Raw genomic sequence first — 17,676 nt, forward strand, 5'->3', positions numbered from 1 at the left:
AGTATACTGGCATCGTTTGACGGGACTTCTAAAAGGTACAAAAAATGAAAACTAACAAGACAATAAACTCTAAAAACTACAAGGTCCAATTAAGGTTCAGAACTTCTAAAAAGTAAAAAAAAAACTAATGATAATCATGTTCAATTTTAAAATCTCAATGACAATAAAAAAGGGAGACAACAGACGAGCCATAAAGAAGTATAATGACAAAGCCGCTGACGGTTTGGTGGGACTTTTAGAAAGTAAAAAATGAACTTGAATGATAGTTATGTTCGATTTTTAAAATCCCAATGATAATAAAGAAAAAATACAGTGGACGGGCCGTAGAGAAGTATAATGGCAGCGTTTGGCGGGATTTCTAGAAATTATAAAAACGAAACCCAGTGAGACAATAACCTCTAAAAACTAAGATCCAATTTTTAAAGGTTTCAAAGAGAATGAATAAAAATAGTGGTAGATCGAGCAAGCAAATAAAGAAGGATATGATAGAAGTAAGGGGTAGCAGCTAGGGCGACTTTTAAAAATTATATAATTAGAAATACGGGGATGATAATGTTTGGTCTTTCAGCTATTTAATAAATTTTAAATAAAATCATACTGAAAAATATTGTTTGGTTACTAGCCGCGCAATTGCGCGGGCCACCCAGCTAGTTATATTATTAAAACAGCTTTGAAAGGAGGCACCACGTTCGCTGTGGGGCTAGAAATTCCCACATTAATCGCAGAAAAAGAAAAAGAGTGTCCAAATAGAAATACAGTTTAAAAATATCTGAAATTCGGAATTAAAAGTAAGCAATATGGAAAGAAGAGTCCGTATAAGAACCTAATACGAGATTAATCAAAATCTAGAATAAAAATAAAATAAAATCTGAAATTAGAAAAGAAAAGGAGAGTCCAAGTAGGAATACAATTTTAAATAACTGAATTTCGGAATTAAAAATAAGGAATATTGAGAGAAGAATCCGTATAAGAACCCAATACGAGATTAATTAATATTCAAAATAAAAATAAAAATAAAATCTGAAATCAGAAGAGTCTATAAAAATTCCTATATTAATTGGAGAAAAAGAAAAGAAGAGTCCAAATAGAAATACAATCTAAAAATAGCTGAAATTCGGAATTAAAAATAAGCAATATTAAAAAAATAGTCCATAGTAACCCAATACGAGATTAATCAAAATTCAGAATTAAAATAAGAGTAAAATACACCAGCGGTCCTTAAACTTGTCTGGGAGAAAAAATAATTAAAAAATCCATGTCATCGTCCACGTGGCGTGCCACATAGGCAAGACTACGGTCAAACACAGCTTTGGACCGGGATGATACAATAAACCAAGTTTAGAGACCTTGATGTGCGCTTTACAAGTTCGTGGACCTAAGTGAAACCTGCTGACAAGTTTAAGGACCGCGGGTGTATTTTACTCTTAAAATAAAATAAAATCCAAAATTAAAAAAAAAGAAGAGTCCAAATAGAAATACAATTTAAAAATAACTGAAATTCGGAATTAAAAATAAAAATATTGAAAGAAGAGTTCATATAAAAACACAATACAAGATTAATTAAAATTCGAAATAAAAATTAAATAAAATCTGAAATTAGAAAAAAATAAAAGAAGAGCTCCCGTAGGAATATATTTTGAAAAAAAAACTAAAATTCGAAATTAAAAATAAGCAGTATTGAAAAAATAGTCCATAAAAGAAACCAATACGATATTAATTAAAATTCAAAATAAAAATCAAATAAAATCAAAAATTAGAAAAAATAAAAAAGAGAGTTTAAGTAGGAATACAATTTTTGAAACAATTAAAATTGGAAATAAAAAATTAAATATTAAAAGAATAATCTATATAGAACACAATATGAGATTAATTAAAATTCGAAATAAAAAATAAAATAAATTCAGAAAATAAGAGCTCAACTAGAATACAATTTATAAATAACTAAAATTTGTAATAAAAAATAAAGACTATTGAAATAAGAGACAGTCTAGAACACATGACAAGATTAATTAAAGTTCAAAATAACAAATAAAATAAATTTCAAAAATAGAAAAAAATAATAAGAGTTCAAGTAGGAATATAATTTATGAATAAAAATTATCGGGATGAAAAATTATGCAATTTTCAAAAAACAATCCATCTAGAACATAACAATGACAAATAACAATAAAGATGAGAGAATCAATAGGCCTATAAAGGAGTAGAGTGTTGGCAGTTGATGGGATATCCAAAAACTATAAACAAAACCCCAAATAGAATCCCAATGATGATGGGCATGCCGTTATGCAACATGGTTACGACATTTGATAGGACTTTTGGAGAGTAAAATAAATCCAATGACAATCATGTCCGATTTTAAAATCTCAATAACAATAAGGAGGGGAGGCAACGGGCGGGCTGTAGAGGAGTATAGTGGCGAAGCCGCTAATGATTTGACGAGACTTATAAAAAGTAAAAAAGAACACAAACAATAATTATGTTCGATTTTTAAAATCCCAATAGCAATAAAGAGAGGTGGTAGCAGATGAGCCGTAGAACAGTAAATTAGCGATGTTTGACGATACTTCTAAAAATTATGAAAACGAAACCCAACAAGACAATGACTCTAAAGACTAGAAAGCCTATTTTTTAAAAGTTTATAAAGAGAATGAATAGAAATAGTGGTAGATGAAGTAAGCAAATAAAAATGTGACAAAAGAGTAAGGGGTAGTGACTGACGTGGATTTTAAAAATTATAAAATTATTAGAATAACAGGAATGATAATTTTAAATAAAATCATATGTGAAAAATAGATAATTTTAAATTGATGCGGGCAGCTGTAGGATCAAGGAGGCCGACTAGAGGGGGGTGAATAGGCGGTTTTAAAACTTATGGCATTTAATCAAAACTAACCTAAGTTGCTAGGCAAGGTGAGGTGCAAGGTTAACTAAACAACTAAGTTAAGTTTTGCAAACCTAAGTGATATGGGCTCAAATATGTCTCTATGAATGTAAATAGCACAAATGTAAATGCAACAAATAAATGAGACAAGAGACAAGGAATTTTTCACCGAGGTTCAAAAACTCGCCGGTTTCCAAATCCCCGTTGAGGCGAGCCCAACTCCACCGCTCAACCACAAAGCCACCGCACGCCCCCTTCGTCAAGGGTGGGCAAGGCGGGAGCCGGCCCATGGAGAGGACTACCCAAGCCTCGATCACTCGGGGTAGTTCTTCCTTCACTCCGAAGGTGGTGAATTCCAAACCACTCACAAACGGTGCCGGGCCTCCTCCACAATCTCCTCGGAGAGGTCACCGGGCAACACCTCCACAAGCCATCTAGGAGGCGGCAACCTCCAAGAGTAACAAGTCTAGGATGCTTGCCGAGGATGATCAAGTGCCACACTAGCTATAACAATGAAGCAATGCACTTGGATTGGCTTAACTCACTCTCTAACACCTCACTAGATAAACTAAGTGCACAAGGGTGTGAGAGCTCTTGCAAGGGTTCAAGATAATGCAATGGAGTGCCAAAACCTTATCCTTGCTGCTGGGGAGTGGGTATATATATCCCCAACCACCAAAACTAGCCGTTGGAACCGAAATCCCCAACTTTGTGCTCTGCCGGTCAGACCGCCGTTGTGAGGCCGGTCAGATCGGACTACTTTGTAACGGCTAGAAAACTAGCCGTTACAGGGCAATCATTGAGCCCACTCAACCTGGCCGGTCAGACCGTCCACGGCTCGGTCAGACCGCCGTCGGCTCGGTCTGACCGGTTGCGGCTCTGGCGGCTCTGTATTGCCACCAAAAACTAGACCAGTGCAACAGACCAGTGGGGCCGGTCAAACCGGCCTTACCACGCCGGTCAGACCGGCTAACAGACCCGGTCAGACCGGCCTAAGGCCCACGGTCAGACCGCAGGTCACTTTTCAGCTCAACAAACCGTTAGTAAAACGACGATATCTGTTGACTCGGGTCTCGGAATTTGGTGTTCTTGGACTCTATGGAAAGCTTATTCAAAGGGCCATCCAACCCATGAAAAATCCATCCAAGAAACACAACTTAAGTCAAGGATAAAGAGCTCACACTCCAAAGGATATCCACCGAACATACCCACAAGATGTCACTCACTCCTATTGGACATGCCCACTTCTCTCTTGGTTTAGGACTTGAGAAAACTCATCACACTTGGTTAGACAAGCCCACAAAATGCATCTACATGCATATGAACTAATATGGCACAAGATCATCCACAAGCTCGCTTCATAGACCCCTCTTGATAGTACGGCGCCTATCTAGCAAATCCGGTCCACACCAAACACCAAGACCGGGAAAAGACTAAGAAAACATTCTTAGCTACATTATACCTTTGCCTTGCGCCATCCATCTTGGAGTCAAGCTTGAGCCGAGATCAACACTTGTGACCATCCGGTTGAACCATGTTTATGCCGAGGTCTTGTCCATCCTTTGTCAAGACTTTATTCTCATCACAAGCTTGACTTCATTCTTGCCAACATGACGATGTCCTTGGCTTGGTGACCACTAACCCATGGTGTCATTCATTAGCCTCATCGTAGTGGGACCTATTCCTTTTCACACCTCTAAGGAGAACATTAGTCTCAACAAATCGGTTGTCATCCTTCACTTGATGACCAATCGGTTGCATATGAAAGATATGGATATGTTTGTTGAGTATTCATTAACATCACAAGTGTCATATACTCGTATGCAAGCTCAAGTGCAAAGATCCGATATAAATAATAGGTGAACAACATGGATCTAGAACATGCACAATAAATGTATAGGATTTGCTCCCCCTAAATATATGCATACAAATAAATATACAAGAGATGCAAGTGTATGCATAATTAGAGAATGACCAATGGGGGTTTATCCTATACATATAGAGAAGGCATATGTAGTAATGATGTAGACCAACATAAAACATATACCTTCATGATCTCCATGTTCTCAATGTAAATGAGACTAAATAAGATAACATTCAAGTAAACATTAGTCTCACACTTATATATCAATAACATGGAAATCATATATATGAACCTATCAAAAAGTAGGAGATAAGAAGTGGTACATATCGTTTTATCTCCATGCATTTCATCCTTCTCATGATTAAGGTCTATCATAAAAGAATGCATGTCTTCCACATCTCATTATCGGGAAATAACCTAGTAGACAACTTATGCAAAAGAGAGGTTAATCCCATAAACATCGGTTTATCATCTATCACCAAAGTAACAATTACACAAATTGTTTAATCTAAGATCTTTTAATCTTTTCTCTCTTTGGTGATGGATAATAACCCGATATAAACAATATAGAGAGATGAGATGAAAAATGATTTCAAATCAAGATAGAAATCTTATAATAAACAAAATATAGAATAAGCTCCTCCTCAAGATGTGCATACATATGGATATGAAGGAACGCATATGCACATAATCAATAAAGATCAAATAGGAAGCTCACACTATATTTTGGATCCATAAGAGAGACCAAGTTAGAATATGTGAAGTTTAATACATACCTCTCATCATTTTACTTCCATATCCAAATGAGACTAGTCAAAGAAAGGCTCATAAAAACGTTAGTATCACATAATTAGATTTGTCATTAATCACCGAAACCAAATTAAGGCACTTGAACTTACAGCAGCCCAACTAGTTTGGTGAAAAATGTCATATCTAGATAACAAGGGAATGGAATCGATTGCAGAAACAACTGAAGATAAAACCCATAGGACAACCAAAGCACCGGATCCATAGAGGACAAGAGTTGGTGTCACTTGGATGTCCAGCTGAAATGAACAATAAAAAAATTTGTGTGAGCAACAGTACTAAATGCAGTACAGAAAAGGCGTTTCAATGCCTCATCCCATATAGCAAACACAAGAACAGGCAAGCTGAATATATAGAAATGGATGCAGGAAAGATGGTATTATGGTGATACATACACTCGCTTCAGAGTTAACAGAAATAGAAGGAAAAAAAAACAACATGGTACACTATACATGAAACAATCATGTGTTGGGGGTTTGGAGCTCTGTCTCTGCAAACCTCATGTTAGGTCCTAATCACCCAGCTCACAAACTCCCCACATTTTGCTACACGAGTCGGTGACTGAACTCAATTTTACATTTTGAGATCTATCATAAGTATGCATTTGTCATTGGAACCTTCACCATACTTTTGTATGTAATATTCTTCAACTCGTCTCTCCTCTCATGATTGCAACAGGTAATTGGGCATTGATAAGCCAGAATTGGCGATCAATTCAGAAACATCAGCAGGTACAACGAGACAATACCTTGCTCAGGATGTCGTCCAAGCCGCCGTCCTCCTCGGCTGCCTCCGACGACACCGGCGCGCTGCCGCTGTCTCCAGAGACCCGCCATTAGAGACCGCCGCGACCTCCTCGCTCTTCTCCTCCGCCGGCGGCGGATCGGGCTTGTCCTCCGTGACGACGACGGTGGACGCCGACGCCGACGCGGGCTCCTCTGATGGCACCGGGTCCGGCGCCGCTGCGCTCGCGCACCGCCATCCTCGCGACAACCATCTCCAACAGCAAAACCGTCAAAACGATAATCAATCAATCACCAAGAGAGAGACCGGGGGGCGGCGCGAATGCAGACCGGCAATGTGGATGTGTGACATGATGAATGATGAATGAGTAAAACCATTTGTTCAACTATAGGGTAGATGAGTGATTTCGAGAGTGATTTCCAATGACATGACATGTAGACTTGGTCCTCTATGCTGAGTCAGCATGTGGGGGCCCACATGTCATGCATCCTCTCTTCTTCCCTTTGTTCCTCACCCTCTCTCCCTCTCTTCTCATTCTCAATTCGGGTTTTGACCTTTCTTTCCTGGCCGGCTTCACCACAACGACGGCAACGGTGAGAAGATGAGGGGGAGCAGCGGTGATCGACGACGACGGGAAGTGCCGGCAGCGACTAGGGCATGCGCCTTGACCGGCGTGCGAGCGTACGCGGTCACCGCGAACCCAGCCCGTGGCGAGGAGGAGACGCGTGGCCATGGCGCCACCCATGACGCCGATGCCCGTGTAGTCCCTGGCCGCACCGGAGCAGGGAACCCAAACGTACGCCACCCACCACCGCCACGTCTAAACCTCACTCCCACGACGGCGGGCGCGCGGCGAGAGGAACGTCGCCCAGCTTAGGTGGCACCACGGGGGGGTTGGTGATGGTCCTGGTATAGAGGACTAGCCCCATCATGCACGCAACCCGTGCCAGGGGAGGCGGACATTGGCGATCGACGGCACGAGGTGTGCGGTTTGTGCGTCCAAGTGGAGAAGGAAATCAAGGGAGCCAAACCAAAGGAGGTTGTCAGTTTTGTTCGATCATCTCTCTCGCCTCATCCATTGCATTTTCTTTTCATCCTAGTACTTTTTATGATAATCCTAGTATGAAATCAGATCAAACTCTTTCTCATTTGCACTTCAATATGGAAGCTTTGTTTTCTCCGATTTTATTTTTTCAGAAATTTCTCTGTGGCCAGCGCCTGATTTTAAGGGACACGAAGTGGACTTACTCCCCTGAAAAATCCAACAGTGCCACGATGGTTTGCTTGTGTGCATGGACTTAAAACCAAATTGGATCTCCTCGACCACCCAACGTGAGTAGCCCTGCGCTGATTTATAGCTGGACTGCCGTTCCTGTATTTTCTTTCACAGGCCACAAATGGGCCCTGTCCCACTTGTAGAACCGGAGTGGGCCGTTGTCCTGATGGGCCGGGGAGCAGCCGCTTCAGGCTAAAGCCTGCCAACGCAAACAATACTACAGCAGGTTCGACACTTTGGGATTCCTATGCCTTCGTTGTCTCTTTCCGATAGTTTTTCTCCATTTATTTTTTTTTCATACATTACACGGCAAGAACCACTACACATGCTACATCATACTCACACTCGGGAATATGCCCATTGACGCACACTAATTAAAGAGATGGAAACCAATGATACACCACTGATCTTACTAAATTCTAGTTGAAATCTATTTATGTGTGTGCAATATTCATGGACATCAGAATTTAAACATTTTTAAGTGGGGTCCTGCATCCACGACTCCACCACTACACCACCGATGCTTTTTTTCACCCGATTATACAAGGTGTACCCATACACTTACCATTTTGTGTAGACATCAGCGAACATCAATTCTTGTCCTGACATTTCATATGTTACTGACGTCTAGATATCCGTTTAATTTGCTATAAGATCAAAGATGCGATTTTGTATCCTTATGATGACTCCTTTTTATAAAGGGTCTCAAAATGCCAATGGATGGGACAGTTCTTTACTTCTTTTCCTCATTTTTAGCATGGTTGATCCACAATCTTGCATTCATGTTCGTCAACAAAAGTATCTCTCTAGTGTCAACTAAAAAATCTTATCCTTTGCTCACATATCTTTAATTAAGTAAGCACAAGGTTGTTACACCGTTTATTCTCAAGGTCCAAACTTTCAAGCATTTATAGTGTTAAGTTGTTGTACGCGGTGTCTTTACAGATTTATTCATACTCCATTGTTTTCTTAGAAAAGGACCAGTTAGAAGATGAAGCCAAATGATGGAGTCCTGATGGTGTGAGCAAATTAATTAGTTTATTTCCTACCTACCATTATGTAGAGGACTTAGCTAGACAAAATATATGGGTCATTTGTATGCATATTCAAGTGGTTCTTTCAAGCCCAGCTGGCCACCCAGCTGATGACGCACAATGATTTGCACTGATTGAACTGCCACTCTGCCAGCGATAGCTGATTTCAGTTTTTGATTTTCTGCACTGAGACAAATCTCCAGCCAGAAAATATCTGGTGCGAAAGAGTGTGCCGTAATCGAGAAAATTATAATATTGGGACTGCAAACATGGGGGCTTCGCTGTTTTGACACTTCGAGTGAATGACAAATGGGCCCATCTATATCTATGAAATGTGGGTCCAGTGTCATTATAGCAAAGGTTAATATTTACAGTGTCATAATTGTAAAGCAAAGGTTAATATTTGCAGTGTCATAATTACAAATCCTCCGCCGTAATCTAGGGTATGCAAAATAGTAGTTATGAAAAGTTCGGAGAAATATCAACAAAGGTGATTACGTCCGATTTTTTTAATCTAAACACATGCAGCCCTTTTATTATGTATTTGAGCACACGATATTCGTAATTCCATTTCTAAACATGTACTACATGTACAGGACCACGTCAATGTAGGATCAAATCACAAGAACTAAGCCAACCAGAGAAGGGTGAATGGTTGGTATACCCAAAAACCGAAAACTTTTAGCGGAAATAAAAGTTACTCTCGAAATCGACGGATCGCGGTCTGACCGAAGTTGTCCTGCCGGTCTGACCGCCTGGTTGCCGTCGGTCTGACCACGATTATATATCCAGTCCGACCGCCGAGATCAGCTGCTGCTCGCTGTCGCCGCTGTTGGTCTGACCGCCGTGCTCCTGCCGGTCTGACCGCCGCTTGTCGCCGGTCTGACCGCCGGTAGATCACCGGTTAGACCGCCGAAATCCGGTAAACACAAATCGAAGAACTCTTAAAGTGGATGACGACTTTATTGATTCTCTCTGTGTTTACAAAGTGCACCAACAACACTCGTTACAAAAATTTCGACTAAACTCGAAACCCTAACTCAAAACTGAACTCGATTGCTCTCAAAAGCGATACCGGGAAGCCTCACGCTCCCCCTCTATTTATACATGAGGTAGGCATCCTAAAGCCACAAACCAAACTCATACTAAGAGTCCTAAACACTTTAGGAAACCCTCTAGTACAAGAAAGAAACTTTACATAACCAATCGTACCAAATTTGGACTCCTTCCAAATTCGACTCCACATCCCATACGCACACAATACCTCCATCGTATGCCATATGGAATCTCCATCAACCACATCATCAACTCTAGCCTAAGTATCCTGCATGATCTCTGACCACCACGGACATCGTCTTATCCCCAAGCCGACTCCCAGTCCATCACCGCAAATACTCTCCCGAGACATCAAGTCACCTACACATGGAACAAACAAAGAAACCATATTCCGAGACCAAGCTAACTTCAACTTGACTCATTGTTAGCAAACAACAGTATTACATACGTATAGTATCCATCTAGAAGTCATAATCATGAAATAATCATGGATATCCAAACAAACAACCCGAAACCGAAACTGACACAGTGTCGGCCGGTCTGACCGCGCGCATACCGCCGGTCCAACCGGCTACCAGAGCCCGGTCTGACCGCGCGCATACCGCCGGTCCGACCGGCTACCAGAGCCCGGTCTGACCGGTCACATGAAATAATGAATCCTGCGATCACATGTGAAATCCAATCATCTCCAAAACCACTTCGTAAATAAATTCCAAATAACAAAACCAATAATCTCCGATGCCCAATTATTCATCACAGAATAATCATCAAAAACACCTTTATTTTACAGTCAATCCCTCGATCTAATGCCTAACAAAATAAATGGACCAATAACGTCCACAAGTTAGCAGCCCGGTAATGTAAACTCATTTATTTGTAAACTAGTAGCAATTTTTTTAGGTATATTAGCTTGCTATATTCAGATTATACTTTAAAAAATGTGTAACAATGATTTGTAAAAGCAAAATACCATATTTTGAACCATACTTAATAAATATGTCAAACATTAAAATTGAAATATAGGTTTGACCTGCTTATATTTGGAATTAAATTGACTCATGTGCTTACATGTAAAAAAAATCAGTGATTGCGCCATTCATCTTTTTTAAAAAAATTCAATTAAATATATAAAAAATAAAAGGACAATTATGTTTTTTCTCCCTCTGTTAAGGTTGAATTTAGATTTGAATTATGCAGAGTGACAGTTGCTTATAACCCTTAGTACATTCTCTCAGAATTTTCAACGACTATTTGTAGGTTTTTTTTTTTTTTTTTTTTTTTTTACAAATGAAAGATGGTTATCGTAGGGCAACTTTACGAATAGGCGGACCTATATAACTAAGATGTCAATTTTAAGTAAATTTTACTATACATCACTTTGCTATTTCGCTTTTAGACCACCATTTAACTAATGTTTTTACTTTGGATCAGATAATCTTACATTTGTGATACTTTGGACCACTGTTAACTCTTTTAGCCCCATCTATTTTCAACTTGTCATATGTCAAATAAACGATTTACATATAACTGCACGAGTTCATTGACTAGTAGAAGCTGCCATACTCGAAATTATTCTTATGATTGAGAAAAGAGTTGAGATGATCCAAAGTGTAACAAAGATAATATTACCTGGTTGAAAGTGAAAACATCAATCAAAGTGTGGTACAAATCGGAACTTTGGTAATAAAAGGTGACCCAGAGTAAAATTTACTCACTTTTTACGACAGCTTGAAAATTTAAGTGGCTTTAAACTAAAAGGAAGCTCGGTTCCTCAATTGTTTGTGCTGATACAAAATAAAAGCAAAATTTATGGTTATTCTTTCTTGAGATGTTTTACAATAGTCTCTATTGATAGTAGAAATCAATCTAAAACATTCGTCATTTCTAATCAAATAAATCATAGTATTTATTTATATTACCATCTCAACTACTTACAGTACTACAATTTGCTCCGTAGGTTATAGATACTCATAAATCATTAATCAAAATTATTTTTACTGTCGATAATATAGAACTACCAACAAACACCACAGTAAATATACTCTTTTTTGGATGAAAATTAATGTTTTTCTACCTTGTCTTCCACGCCCGTTTTCACCTGATATAATTCTACTTTTTCTATACTTACACAGTTTGTTCATACAAAAGAAAGAGAAGCTAGCTTAGCTAATGAGGAGAAACGACGATGCTACAACCTATGTAATCACTAGAGATCTTGGGTATACAATCACCAGAGATCTTGGGTATACAATCTTATCTACATAAAGTGCGTGAGCAAGCTAGTTAGATGGAGCATAATTATATTACTGACGGATCAGGAGAAGGTGTAGAAAAGAAACTAGGAGATATTGCTGTTCCAACCACCATAAACATGTCGGCCTGCAACAGCAAATCCACCTTAATTATTAATTCGATGGGCATGCTCTACCACTCTTACCACGTGGATGGTAGTTGTTCACATAAGAATGCCCCATAGCTTTGGTACAGTAGCTTAATTCTATTCCACTATATATATAGATATATATATATGCCTCAGCACTGCTAAGTAATTACTACATTATTAGCTTAATCTGGTACTAACAACAAACATTTTGGGTGCACACATCACCAATATTTCATATCTATATATGCACATACCGAATCTTTGGTGAGAAGACATATCATACCTTTCTCACAACCGCTAGATGTACAAATCTGTACAAACATAATAAGTCCTGGAAATATAAAGAAAAAAAATGCAGATCAAGCACATTGTTCAGTGTGTGAGAAAAACAAAACATATCATACCTTTTTCACAACCGCTAGCTGTACAAATCTGTACAAACATAAATCCTGGAAATATAAAGAAAAAAATGCAGAGACAAGCACAGTGTTCAGTGTGCGAGAGTGGCCATTATTTCCTGAAGAAACCAACCGATGCTTGGTGGCTACTGAAAGATGAAAGATCAGGAGTGGTTTGCTGCTCAAACAGCTGAAAACGGCATGATTAATTTTCACACATTATATGCAACATCAACATGCTACGGCAATTAATCCAAAAAGAAGCTCGATCCTGCTCTGCTTAGAAATATGCTTGCAACAAAATAATGGTTTCAGTGTCAGTGTACCAGTGTGGGGAGTAAATTATGTTCGATCTGGACATGTCGGTTTGAATTGATTTCTTGTGGTCCGAGATTTTCCTGGATTTAAGAGGGGTGGTGTTATGAGCACATGGTTGACCTGGATGCTGAGTTTAGCCCACCCTAATCTGGTCAGCAGTCATGACAAAATCAGCCAAATTTCATGACAGAGAAGAGAGATCAGAGATGCATGGCAATTAGCTTAAGCATTTGTCTAGTACAGTAGTACGGGCTGACATGGAAGAAGCAATGACAAATGCTATTCCTTCCCCCCATCATCTGAACATCATTAGTACTTAATTAATGTCGACATTATCAAAAGGATGATGGGTCAACAAATTTAATACGGAGTAGTATTAATTCGTACTTGGAGAAAGTTGCATATAGCAATTTAATTATTGATATGCACCATGTTGAAAGTGGCATATCATTAGCATTATAATGAGAAGCGTGATTAATTTATGCCTTGATTAGTCATGTCTTTGTTGAAAAAATCGTCTTGGCTGTTAACATGGCCTTTTTTTTTTATGTAATGGATAGCGTGTGTAATTAAACAGGTTAGCGTCCGATGGCCTTTTAAGGATCCGATGGCTTGAAGCTCCTTGGTTTATGACTTTATTCTGCTGGCTTAATAGTTCATGAATATGTTGTACACCATACTCAAGGTCAATAGAGGCAGTTTTGCGAACTTGATCTCGCCAATACTATTCATCTCTAACCTCCTTTTGGATATCAACCAGGTTTTGAAAATGTAACTTAGACATTTAATTTCTATGGCAAGCCATTTGAAAAACTAGACAAAATTATAATATCACGAATAAATTTTTCAAGGAAAATATGCATATATATTTTTTTCTACAAAGGAAGTATAACTTTTGACTTCTATACCCACTAAAAATGTACACAACCATATACACCAGAATTTTAACCTTGGTGGTTGAAGTCATATACTCACAACTTCACTACCGCATCACTGATGCTTCCCCAAATTTACATTATATCGTTTTCTTTACATCCAATCTAAATATTTATAAATCTATTGAAGTTTAATTTTCTTTTAAAGTTTGACTTGAAACATGCCCAAAATGACATGTTTCTGCGAAAAAGAGGGAGAACTGTCCATTCATGTCAGTGAGAGACAAGCACAAGGTGCCACATAGCTGGGGGACCCAAAGCAACCTGCCCTCCAAAACATGATACTCTCATGACAGCTCTATCAGATCATAAGAAATTTGCAACATGCTCTGCTCTCTCATCCTCATGACAGTAGGCACTCCTCACTGTAATCCACCAAGTAATTAAAAAAAAATCTACACTTTTTCAAATTGTTGCTGCTCTGTGCTAGCCTTTTCATATTGAACTTCCACCTCTCCATGCATGCAGAGCAGCAGGAGCCTCATTACTTCTCATTACTCCACTTGCCAATAGTCACCTCTCTCTCTCACTCACTCTCCCTTCTTCTACCTCCAATCTCAAAGCCTCTCTCTCGTCCTCTTCTATGGCAAGCTTGGACTGTAGAGTAGTACAAGTACATTGCCCACAGTACTAGTCTAGTACCATCTGTTGCTGGAAAATCCTCCTCCTTGCAAGCATTTCTTGGGTTCTCTTTTCTTTTCTTTTCTTTTCTCCTGGAGTTTTTGTTGATTCATCACAACAACCACCATCCATCCAGCCAGCCAGCCAGCCACATCATATGTCCTCACCAGAATCCAAAATTTTCATCACACCAAACCATCCACCGCTCATCACTTTTCCCCCAAGCAAATCCAATCTTTGCAACCACATTGTTGTTGTTTCTCCCCCACAACATCCTCTTCCTTTTCTTTCCTTTTTTTTTTCCCGTTTTTGCGTCCAATCGCCCAACGAATCCAACCAAATTCGCTGTTCTTGCCTTCTTCTTTTGTGTTCAAGAATCCAAAAGTTGATGTTGTTTTGAGCTCAATTTTGCTCGAGAAAAGCTCGAGGAAGGTGCTCCCATGTCGGACTCGGAACTGTCCCAGAGCACGGTGGTGTTCGGGCTCCGCATGTGGGTGCTCGTCGGCGTGGCCGTCGGCGCGGCGTTCGTGCTGTTCCTCGTGCTCCTCTCCGTGCTATGCCTCCTCGCCTCTCGCCGCCGCCGCCGGCGGCGGGGGCCGAACACCTCCCCGGTGCAGCAGCTCCCCGTCTCCGCCCCACCCAAGAACCCCCAGAAGGTCAAGGCGCCCAAGGACATCCAGGAAGTCCCCGCCCAGGCCACCGCCGCCGCCGCGGCGAAGACGCCGCTCGCCCAGGTGCTCCAGATGCCCGCGCCGCCGCCGCCGCCGCCGATGGCGGCGGCGGCACCGCCTCCGGAGACCGTCCAGATCGCCACCGGCAAGGAGCACCGCATTACGTACCCGGAGCCGCCGCACCGCAGCGGCTCGTCGTCGCACGGCAGCGGCGAGGCGCCGTCGGTGCCGGAGGTGTCCCACCTCGGGTGGGGCCACTGGTACACGCTCAAGGAGCTGGAGGCGGCGACCGAGATGTTCGCCGACGAGAACGTGATCGGCGAGGGCGGGTACGGCATCGTGTACCACGGCGTGCTCGAGAACGGCACCCAGGTCGCCGTCAAGAACTTGCTCAACAACAGGTACCCTACCACTAATAGTAGTCAACTCCGTTGCACTGAAATTACTGCAGCTACCCAACTTGATTGTCTTCGTGTGATTGCCATGGGGATTGATCATCCAAGAACAGGTTTGTGGCGTCAATTGCGGGTGGATAATGATGCAATTTCTGATAACAGTTACTAGCATTTTGTATTCCAAATTGGGAAGCATGTTTATTATACTACAATTCGGTTACATTTGATGGTAGTACCTTTGGTTGGTAGTACCTTACAGTTACTGAATTCTGTTCAATTTAGCATGTCTGGCTTTCTGTAATGAAATTTAGTAAATTTTGTATGCTTGTCTTGTTGAGTTGATAGGGGGCAAGCAGAGAAGGAATTCAAGGTCGAGGTCGAAGCGATTGGGCGTGTGCGGCACAAGAACTTAGTGCGGCTTCTAGGATACTGCGCAGAGGGCAATCAGAGGTATTTTCTTGCATGTGCACATTATTTGGTAACCTTGTTGAATTGCAAAATCAAAAGGTTTGATAATGTAAATGATGTTTATGTGGCTCTGACCAGGATGCTTGTGTATGAGTATGTCGACAACGGGAACCTAGAGCAGTGGCTCCATGGGGAAGTTGGACCTGTAAGCCCTCTTTCGTGGGATTCCAGGGTGAAGATTATACTGGGAACGGCGAAAGGGTCTGTGCCTTGTATCTCATTGTTGCGGCCCAGTGAATCTTGCTGCCATTCTATCTGTTTACATAAATTCTGCTGTTCTGTAGGTTAATGTATTTGCATGAGGGACTTGAGCCGAAGGTGGTTCACCGTGATGTCAAGTCGAGCAACATCCTCCTTGATAAGCACTGGAATGCTAAGCTCTCTGATTTTGGTCTAGCAAAGCTTCTAGGCTCAGAGCGGAGTTATGTCACTACACGAGTTATGGGAACTTTCGGGTTAGATTCGGCACACTATGAACATACCCCTAGAATCCCAGATGAATGTTCATGGTTACTAATTTTTTCCACTCTCTACAGGTATGTTGCTCCAGAGTATGCAGGGACTGGAATGCTAAACGAAACAAGCGATGTATATAGTTTTGGAATTCTTATCATGGAAATAATATCCGGTCGAGTACCGGTGGATTATAATAGGCCACCAGGAGAGGTTAGCGACCACATATTGCCAATGCTCGTTTATGATCTTGTTAACTGGATTTATCAAATCTACAGATCAAACTTTTCAGGTTAATTTGGTTGATTGGCTGAAGACGATGGTGAGCACCCGGAATTCTGAGGGGGTCGTTGATCCAAAGATGCCTCAGAAGCCTACCTCTAGAGCTCTGAAGAAGGCTTTGCTAGTGGCATTGCGGTGTGTAGACCCAGATGCTCGTAAGAGGCCAAAGATCGGCCATGTCATTCACATGCTTGAAGTTGATGATTTCCCGTATAGAGATGTAAGTCAATAGAAGTACATATCCACCTGTTTTTCCAGTACTTGCCTTTAATTTTGGGTGACCAATCCCTGTTAACGTTTCATCACCAAGCTTGCTTAACGTTCCTTCAGACCATATGACGGAATCATCTGAAAAGCTGATTTACGATTCTTGATTTGCATGATATCTCACAGTTCAGACACTTCTGAGTTTACCTGCTCTAATTTTCAGGGGAAAGCATTTCTTGTGTTAATCACTAGCAAATGTATTGAGGTTTCAGATTATATTTGAACTTATCCTGAGGGACCATAATCTGTTGGATATTTCATCAGCTCATATTTATGTCGATTTATGTCTACTTTGTGATTTCAGGAACGACGAGGCGCTCGAGCTCCGGTGCAGGCAAGAGTGGCTGACAAACCGGTGGCCATTGAAGCAGGCGACCGTGAATCCGACAGCAGCGGTAACAACAGCGCGCGACAAACCGAACCCTTCAGATGGAGAAACCCAGAGTCCTAGGCATTTGTTCAGAAATTTTCACTTGATTCCTTGAACAAGAACAGTGTCCACCACTGAAGTTGCAAAGTGCTCATTTGTTGCCTTCATCACCATATCATCTGTACATGCCGAAGGAACATATTAGCCCTAGTAATTTTTTTTCTCGGTTTATTTATCCGATTAGAGACACTTTTGTATGAAAAAAGTTACTCTTCTAAGTTAAAAGAAATGGAGCGTAATCAAATCCCAATGGTATAAGAAGGGGCCAGTTGCTGCTTGTGTCCCTTGCTGGACATAATACTGTGGTGTAATTTTGGATGTCAGATGCCAACTTACCAAGCTAATATTGGTATAAGAGTAAATATGGAAATTGTTTATAAGCTACTCCTGAAA

General features: G+C 40.7%; 1 protein-coding gene and 1 pseudogene across 2 annotated transcripts; one reads left to right on the top strand and one right to left on the bottom strand.

Annotated features, from left to right (window-relative positions):
* Positions 1–2,181: 2,181 nt before the first annotated feature.
* LOC127762578 (uncharacterized) lies at positions 2,182–7,041 on the bottom strand (annotated as a pseudogene).
* A 7,134-nt stretch (positions 7,042–14,175) lies between these two features.
* LOC127764281 (probable serine/threonine-protein kinase At1g01540) lies at positions 14,176–17,676 on the top strand. 2 transcript variants are annotated; one of them, XM_052289135.1, is made up of 7 exons: positions 14,176–15,389; positions 15,729–15,833; positions 15,930–16,052; positions 16,136–16,306; positions 16,388–16,517; positions 16,597–16,806; positions 17,158–17,674. In XM_052289135.1, exons 1-7 carry the CDS (start codon positions 14,758–14,760, stop codon positions 17,302–17,304), a joined length of 1,518 nt encoding a protein of 505 aa, XP_052145095.1. In that variant the 5' UTR covers positions 14,176–14,757; the 3' UTR covers positions 17,305–17,674. The 2 variants fall into 2 exon arrangements, with proteins under 2 accessions (XP_052145095.1, XP_052145094.1); XM_052289134.1 differs by having other exon boundaries at positions 16,136–16,517; positions 17,158–17,676.

This window comes from Oryza glaberrima, chromosome 2 (genome assembly GCF_000147395.1).
Source record: "Oryza glaberrima chromosome 2, OglaRS2, whole genome shotgun sequence".
NCBI lineage: Eukaryota > Viridiplantae > Streptophyta > Magnoliopsida > Poales > Poaceae > Oryza > Oryza glaberrima.

Coding starts and splice junctions, on each gene's coding strand:
- LOC127764281 (XM_052289134.1), top strand. CDS start 14,758: ATGTCGGACTCGGAACTGTCCCAGAGCACGGTGGTGTTCGGGCTCCGC. Junction 15,834..15,929: donor TGCGCAGAGGGCAATCAGAG/GTATTTTCTTGC, acceptor GGCTCTGACCAG/GATGCTTGTGTATGAGTATG. Junction 16,518..16,596: donor ATAATAGGCCACCAGGAGAG/GTTAGCGACCAC, acceptor CAAACTTTTCAG/GTTAATTTGGTTGATTGGCT.